The 8824-nt window shown below is 42.5% G+C and overlaps 1 protein-coding gene across 4 annotated transcripts in view; it reads right to left on the bottom strand.

Moving 5' to 3' along the window:
* Positions 1-602: 602 nt before the first annotated feature.
* snphb (syntaphilin b) overlaps positions 603-8824 on the bottom strand; it is a 19645-nt gene continuing 11423 nt past the window's right edge. For 3 of the 4 annotated variants that reach the window (XM_086026449.1, XM_086026457.1, XM_086026465.1), the window contains 4 exons: positions 8472-8642; positions 7564-7671; positions 7021-7170; positions 603-6916 (listed from right to left, as the gene is read on the bottom strand). In XM_086026449.1, the coding sequence (XP_085882575.1) occupies positions 5008-6916; positions 7021-7170; positions 7564-7671; positions 8472-8642 (2338 nt within the window). In that variant the 3' untranslated portion in view covers positions 603-5007. The remainder of the gene's footprint in view (positions 6917-7020; positions 7171-7563; positions 7672-8471; positions 8643-8824) is intronic. The other variant, XM_086026475.1, reaches the window with a different exon arrangement.

The following is an 8824-nucleotide window of genomic DNA, read 5'->3' as shown; positions in this document are numbered from 1 at the left end:
CTTCAGTGACAGACTGTTAGACCCTCGCTGTGCAAAGGAGAGATTCCGCCGCTCCTTCTTGCCTGCTGCTGTCAGACTCTTTAACAAGAACATTGTGTAGTCCCTACAAACTGGCGGACATTAGTGCCATCGTGCAGTCTGAGCTTATATCGTGCAATACTCAACATTGCCCACTACTGTTAGTATAGTTTTATTTTTATCAAATGCTGTTCCTTATATTTCACTGCAGCACTGCAGCACTGTCACTTACTTAAGAGTATTTTTCCTTTGTACTACGTACCGGCTAAAATGAGTGTTTCTTCATACTTTATATGTCGATGTATGTTGGTGTGTATATACACATAGTTACTGCGTATATTTACATAGGTTTGATTCTGAATGTTTGCCGTTAATGTCATACATTAATGGCTAAATTATGCCGCTGTCTCTGTGTGACCTATATCTTTGCTGCTGTCACACTGAAAATTTCCCCACTGTGGGATCAATAAAGGCCTTCTTATCTTATCATATTTAATCTTATATAGGTGAATGTTCAGCAATTAACAGTGGATATCCCCACCCCACCCACAGAATCAGAATGATCACACTCACACAGAAGACAATTTCCTCCATGCCGTTTTAATATTTTAGAGCTTTTGGCCTTGATATCGTGAGTGTCGCCTACTCATTTGTTTGTATGACTGTACACACTATTGCAATTCAAATAGTCTTATGTTATATATGTTTCCAGTATACAGCATTGATGTCCCTATGCAAGGCCATTGGATGTCCTCAGTGGTAGATGTGAAAGGAACTACAGTACATTAATACAGGTACATACATACATAAGTACAGCATCAGACAAAGATGAGCAAATAAAATGGCAGTAGACATTCTAAATATTGACAAAAATATACACCCTTCTCCAATCGATCTTCCCAAGAAAATATATTAGATCATATGTGGTTTATGTTGCATAAAGTGGTGAATATCACCAGAGCGAGGCCAGATATACCGTGGGACAGAAAAAAGCAAACGGTCACTCTAAAGTGTGAGGATATTGCAAAAAAGGTGAGTATGAAAATAGTGAATTAAAAAAAAGGTTTTTTTTACCTTAAGGGAAAAAGATTAATTTCATTGAAAAGCATGATCTAAAGAGGCATTACACGGCATAATGGAACTGACTACCCTACACTTGAACATCATTTTAAAGGAATTGGATGATTGAAATGTTTTCAGTGATTTAAGTCTGTACGAGGCACATTGTCACTTGCAAAGCAGAAGCCAGAAAATATCATGTGAACATTTAAAAAGACAAAGAGCAGATGCCATTGATCAATTCATCCAACTTGTTGAAACAAACTTGAGTACCAACAATTTATGAACTAAGGGTTAGGTTCACCAACAGGTGCATTTTTTTTTTCGGAAACGTCATAAATCAAAATGCACTATAGAATCCATACTGCGCAGGCTTTTATAGGTCAAACTTCAAAACAAAACATTGACTTTGAGGTTTAATTCAAGAATGGATATGTTTAATACAAAATGACAATTTGATGGCATTTAATTAATTACCACTTCCACCCCTCAAGTTGACTGGAGCGGACATTAGTCTCCAGAGCATTCACTCATTCATTCATTGATGTCTTGCACAAAAACCACAGCATTGAGATGCCAAATTATCATGATTGTCCCTGATGTATTACACAATGGTTCATAGCCACTGCTCTTTTACCACCATTGTCTTATAAATCAGCATTCCAATAGGTAAACTGTATAAACAAAAGTACTGGGACACATGGCTGACACATGAAGTTGTTTCCCCCTTTGCAGCAATAACTGCTCTTCTGGGAGGACTTCAGACAATATTTTGGAGTGTGTCTGTGGGATTTTTGTTCACCCATTCATCGCATGGCTCTTTTATATCACACTCCTCCTTTGTGCACCAAGGACAGAAATGGACCTTCCCCAAACTGTTCCAACATAGTTGGTAGCATACAATTGTCTATACTAATGATTTGACAGATTACTGAAGAGCTGTGTCTCAATACTTTTATTCATCCAGTGTAAGGTCCACTCACTTATTTTGGTTTGAGTTTGAAAGGCTAAAATGATCAGACAACAGATGTGTTAGAGAGGGTTCTACATTTAACTGCACACAACAAACAGTTCCACTGCATATACACGCCGTACAGCCGCAGTAATTCAAGTACCATAATTGCTTGGAATTTATAAAGTGAACAATAGTGCAAATCAAAACGCAAAGAAACTCATGTTGCTTATTCCTTCTCCAAATTACATTTCAGTAGGTGTAAGACTGTTCTGTTTGTGAGATGTTTATCATTTGGCTTTTTATTTTTTTCCTGCCCTATTCCTCTTTATATATTTACATTGTCACAAATAAACACATTTCACAGGAAGAAAAGAAAATCAAAGCACATCCAAAACTTCCTAACCTCATTTTGCTACTGCAACCCTCGTAATGTAAACGATTAGGTGGACAACTCAGAATTCGACTTTTAAAATACCAGGACAGATGCAATTGGTTCAGCTCACCTCCTAGTATGTCTTTTTCAAACCTTTTTTTTGTGTGTAATGTAAAACCTCACAGAAGAGTATCAGGAACAGCAAGCCAAGAGGTAAAACGGTAATGATGACAATAGCGCTAACAATAGCGCTAATAAATGAACTAACGCAAGGTTTGCTACATACACATTTGATTGTTTTAGTTTATTGTAATTTTTAATATTCACACGAGATACTGATATAACTTCATTTTGCACTGACATTGACAGTTTCAAGTCTGAACAAATGGAGTGTGTTCCACCTCTGAGGGTCCACCGTATATAAGTGCAATGTTTACTTTTATACTATGTCTCGTAAGATGCATAGGAGAAACTTGTCCTCAAGTGACTGACTGACCGGAGGGTATTTACAGTATGTTCCAGAATGACAGTAGAACAAGACAAAAGGAGTTTAGATCTGTACAGCAGATTGTTCCATAGTAGGAGACAAATTGAGCCAGTGAATGATCTTCCAGCTAGCTATTACCTACACTTAACTTGTTGTAGAGTGAAAGTGGAAGTTTGGTTTGGAATGAAAGCATTTGGGCCCTTTGCCTGACTGGCAACGAGTTCAGGTTTTTCCCCGTTTCTCCCCTAAAGTTAGCTTCGATAGACTCCAGCTTACCCGTGACTCTAATGAGCAGATGCGTTCTAGAAAATGGATGGACGAATGAAAGAATTTGAGTTGGAAGGCTTAAATAAGTAACACTGAAATTCTATCCAAAGACACAATTGTACTATTATTTTATCTGGATATATAGCAAACTAGACACTTGAAGTTTGAAGGTGCTAAATAGCAGCAATTCCAGCAGCAAAGAAACAGGACGCAAAGAGGGGTGGTTGGTGGTCCTCGGTTTACAATTGGAGTTCCATTCCTATTTACCAAATATTTGTATGAAAGAAGCTTGTAGGCAATAAACAAACAATTGAATGAAAACAGTGTGTTCTTGTGCCACATGATGACCTATTCTTACATCGCTTCATAAGCTAGTTCATCGCTCACTGTTCGTAACCTGGAAACACCATATTTCGGGGCAGTTGTAAACCGAGGACCGACTGTATAGTGAAATAGACACTGGACCTGACCATACTATTTAGTAACCATATAACATCAAATAGTGGCCTCCACTCTCATGACACCAAGTGTCGATTTGCAGGCAGGTGCTCCTCTTTTTTTTAGGTGCTAATGATAGCTACTTAGCGAGTATCTGTCAGAAGTGATGTGCAGAAAAGTAAGCAGGGAACCTTGATTTCCAGCTCCTAACTGCACTATATTGTTGATAGGAACCAAGTATGAAAAGATTCTCAACAATTTGAGCCAGTTCACATTGCATTCCTATGTAAAACTGAGGTAACAATCCTCCGTTGACCAGTCAACTGACAAATAAGGACCTCCTTCCAATTGAATGTCTCGCTTAAAATAAAATGCCCATTACTGGTTGCAGTGCAGCAAATAAACGCAAACAGACACTATTGGAGGAAATACGGGTTTTAGAATTCCAAATTAGAGGTTTGTGGTTGACCTATCATCATGTTGTTCATGTATCATGTTGTTGGAAGTTGTCTCTCATAGAGAAGGGGCTTTCTAGAACAGTTCCAAATGATGACCTGACCAAGGTTTTCAGTTTAGACGTAACACTGCAAGGACGAGCATAGATGCAGAAAATATACGGAAATGTCCAAAAGCCACAAAAGATCGGACACCGAAGATCAATTTCCACCAAGAAGTAGAGTTAAGGTCAGTTCAAGGAAGTTTTTGTTGTTGTTGTTAACAGTTATAAAGGGTACAGGCCAAATCTGGAAAAATGCCTTCCCATGTGTCCTTTCGCAAGACAAAGTGAATGTCAAGAAGAACACAGAAAAGCATTTTCATAAAACAGCCCTCTCTGGAAACACGACACTTCTGGATTTACTTTTCTTTGTTTAAGATTTATTGAAGCGTTGCGTCATTGACTGTGGAAAGACCCGAGTGAATGATACCTGATAATGAATATGGAATTTTTAACAACATTAAGGACAAGGGAGACATGCATTTTGAATTGGAGCCAAAGAATGGATTTTAGTTAGTCTACAAGAGACAATCCTTGAACATACACTAATGAGTATTTTGTGTACATATCGAACAAAGTGCTAGTTCCAGTCATCAGTGAGTCGGCAATGTTGACCAAGCAACAAACTTTGAAAGTTTTCCCTGCATTTGAAAACGAAACAATCAGCATTGCACATCCAAGTATTGATTATTCAGTTCAGTCAGCACATTCAGCCCCTAGCCTCGGACCAGTGGTTGGGACAACCCAGTGACTTCACTTAATCTTTAATGCACACGATCCTGTATTTTTTCTATCTGAAGTTATCCTTCAGGGCAGGATGTTCATGATGTATCACCAGACCTTTTCCAATGAAAAGCCACATTAAATAGTGATGGTCAAACATTCTAATGGAGGGAATTTAAGAGAACATATGTTCACATTTGAGATCCACCAAGGTCCCCCCCGCCGGCGGGGTAATGCCTCAACCCCCCTCCCCTGCGCAGCGAGTGCAGAGCCACAGTGCAGCAGCCCCTCAGCAGTGATCCAAAGTGGTACATGGGCTGCCCGTCTCGAACCGGACCCCGGCACAGCCACGCCACGGTCGGCACGACTGGGATCGCTACTGCTAGCAGATCGACTAGGAAGTGACGACTCCAGTAGCTTTTCTGTACCGGCCCAGAACCGGAGGTGGAGTCCGCCTCCTCTGCTGCCGCACCACTGCCTACATCGCCTTGCCCTTCGGTTTTTGACTCCTCGTCATCCTTGCTGTCGTGCACTCCCATAACAATGACACCAGCATCCTCCTCGGTGGAAATAAGTCGTTTTGGTTGGGAAGTGTGAGGTTGCACTCCACCTTGTGGATATTCTGGGCTACATGGGCTCAGCCCTGGTGTTTGTAGTTGAATTAGGCCATCTGCTTGTTGGATGTGGATACTGTTGGCTGTTTCCAGTGTTTTCCCAGATGGTATACTCTCTACAATCCATAGGCCTTCCTTTCTGTCTGCTGAACTGCGAAGTGCTACCTCCTTTGATTCTTCCTGATTTCCCGATAGTTTTACCGTCTTTGTCTCCAGCTGTACTTCTGTCGGTTGGACTACTGATATTTCACCCTGATTGTCCACTGCAGCAGATTCGTCCTCTGTATCTTCCTCCGTGCCCTCCTTCCCTTCACATGAAGGACTTTCCATGGACCAGGCCACAGTGGCAGAACGTGGAATGGAATTAACCCTTGGCAATTTGGAGAACGGAATCGGCTCCGTGGCTGTGCTCATGACCGTCGATCTGGTTACAGAAGTTGTGGTGGTGATGGAGTCTATATCTTCTTCACCTTCATCGGACATCCAAGTCGAAGTTGGGCTGCAGGCCTGGGATCTGAAGGTACGTTGTTCAGCAATCGTATCCAAGTCTGATGGGCAACCTGATGCTGCTGGGATGGGACAGCTCTCGGTCTGAATGCCCATCTCACGTAATGGATGTAGGTAGAGGTGATGGTGTGACAAGCAGGGGTGGCTCATGCATCCGCCTCCACCTAAGCCGCAACGAAATGTTGACAGGCGGTCACCCGAGCACAGCTTCTCGTAGGTAGCTGAGTGCGGCATAGTGTGGGGCACCGAGTGTGACAGGTTGTGAGGGAAAGAATGAGGTAAGGTTTGGGAGAAAGTGTGAGGTAAAGAATTGGATGTGGCGTGCGAAAAGGTTTGTGCGTAGGAGTTAAGCAATGACGCTGTTTCCTCTGAAAGGAAGGCGGCCTCTAGGAGCAAGTCCGCCCGACTTGGGACACTACTGCTCTCCCCGCAGCATACAAAGCCACTGTCCTGAGTGCCATCAGCTGAAAGACAAGGAAAATCTGCGCCATTGCCATTTCGGTTTGCCGCTTGATCACTCAGTTTGGTGTAGGTGGAGCTACGGGTTAGAGAACGGGCTGGCGAACCATCACAAGAACAAGAACCCCTTCCTCCTATTGCTGGTTTCGGTAGTCCTGCTGGACTTTCCCCAGACACTGACGCTGGCGCTGAACCCCCAACACGGGTCCGACGGCCGGCTATGGCTTCCCCTTCCTTGGCTAATCCCACTTGAGCTAATTCCATGTTGAGCAACAGGTTCTCAAGTTTGTGGTTTTGAGTATTGATGTCCTGAAAGTACTTTTGGACCCCGATGTCCCCGCTGAACCCCCCAGCATCGCTCAACCTGTCGCGGACTGTGTCCACGGCCTGTTTAAGCTGCTGGATCTCTAGTCGTGCCTCCTTCAGGGCCAGCTGAGCCTCCACACGGTGGCACTCCTCCTCCACCCAGTCCTCCTGCATTCTGTAAAGCTTTTCCCTCAACTCATCTATCTCTGTGTCCCTAAGAGGGTAAAATGGAAAAATGTCACTACAGAAATAAAAAATAGAATGAATTTAGAGAGTAAATGTAGAACTGAAGAACCGGGGTACATTTCAAATGCTAACCTGTCTTGCAGTGTATTGATGGTTTCTTTTAGCCTCGCCCGCAGGTGCCGGATACACACCTCTTTCTGCTGCAGAGGCGTCAGGTACTGTTCTGGTGGCGGGGGCCGAATACCATGGTTGTCTGTACATGATATGTACTTCTGGTGACGTCTATGGGACACAAAATGCATGAAAACTAATGTGATATATTTTTAAAACATTGATTTTTGGTTGTGGGTTTGGGTTGGTTTCTGAGTTTGAATGCTGTGCTTGTATTGATTCTCTCTGGGAACTTCACAATCAAGAACAGTTATGTTTGGAGATTCTTTTGGAGAGGCTTCTAAAGTGTCTAAGCCCTTTGTGCCAAGTGTTCTCATATTTTCTTCAAACAAACAACATTTCTTTACTGTATATAGTCCATCTACCTATCAATTTTAAACCCATTATTCTGGTCTTGTTATGGTCGCAGCAAACTGTAAGACAAAGTCCCTTGGTTGGACACCTAATCAGTGCGGGTTAGAATGTTAGGGTGCATGTAGTCTGTATATGAAAATATCTTCTTACCCTTTGGTTGGGCTGCAGTCGCCGCCTTTACAAGAGCCAGAGTTGCTGCTGCTACTGAGGGAGGTATTGCCATAAGGATCCCTGTTACTGGGGCCTGCAGGTGACCGCCTGGTTCCAAAAAGAAGAGGAGAAATGTTGTTACCTCCTGGACAAAACACCTTCCAGACAACCTTGTTAAGGTCAACTGTGAGCTGTTGACCAAAAATAAAAACGTGCCAAATGACAAATATTAAGTTGGGTGCCAAATACACAGAAACACATACATAAGCTAAGTGCTGCCACCAAACCGCATTTGTGCCTATAGTGGAAATAAGGACACATTGTGTTGTGAAAAAGCCAATATGCATTGAAATGGGCTAAAAACAAAAAGCAGGACGAGATCATTCAGTGGAGTACACTGGACACTCGGTTGTCAAACACAAAGCTATTCGGTATTGTCCCTTGAAGAACTAAAATAAATAGACAGTAATTAATTAGCCAGGGGTTGAATTTGCGCCATCCTAAATGTTAGTACACGGTATCTTATTTTGTAATTGTTTTGTTTGCGCAAAACAAAGATTAAATTGTTATTCTGCTTTTTTAGTTCTGTCATTATGGTCATTTATTCCTCTTGGACTTGCATTGCCAATAACAATTTTTTTCAAACCATTTTTTCCTTGAAACTTCTGAGAGAATAGATCGCAGATGCATTTGTGTTTCCGAGGGTCCACTGTAGTTTTGAAACTCAATATGTAGGGGTTGCAAATGAAGGTGAAAAACAGATCAGATTGGATACAAGGCCGTGGTAATGCCTTCCCCCTTGCGTTTCACACAATGTAACAACACAATGAATCATTCACACAGCATGATGTGTCACATCATTCCCATGCTACAGAGTGTGGACCACAGAGAAGGGTCTCGGGACAGACCGGGAGCGAGGGGTGGAGGGGGAGTTTGTTGGACGGCTAAGGCGGTCCGGGGACTTGGTGGAAGCGTGTCCTTTTGGGTTGGATGCATAGCCTTTAGTTGGGCGCATTGACACCATGTAACCTGTCTCCATGGGAACGTAGTCTAGCTCTATGAACCTGCAATAGTCAAACCTGACACACCAGGCAGAGATAATAAGGTGTTAGGTCACACATGACTCTGGACCATGTGATGTGCATGTTGAGAACACAACGCTTCATTTGGGCTATGTCCACACATACACATTTTGTTTACATCATTACAGATCTACAGTCTAAAATCTCAAGAAAAGAAATCTTGTGAGCCGTAACAAAGC

The sequence above is a fragment of the Filicampus tigris genome, chromosome 1 (genome assembly GCF_054856515.1).
Source record: "Filicampus tigris isolate MCC_2025a chromosome 1, RoL_Ftig_1.0, whole genome shotgun sequence".
NCBI classification, from domain to species: domain Eukaryota; kingdom Metazoa; phylum Chordata; class Actinopteri; order Syngnathiformes; family Syngnathidae; genus Filicampus; species Filicampus tigris.
This window is presented reverse-complemented; position numbering and strand designations above follow the sequence as displayed.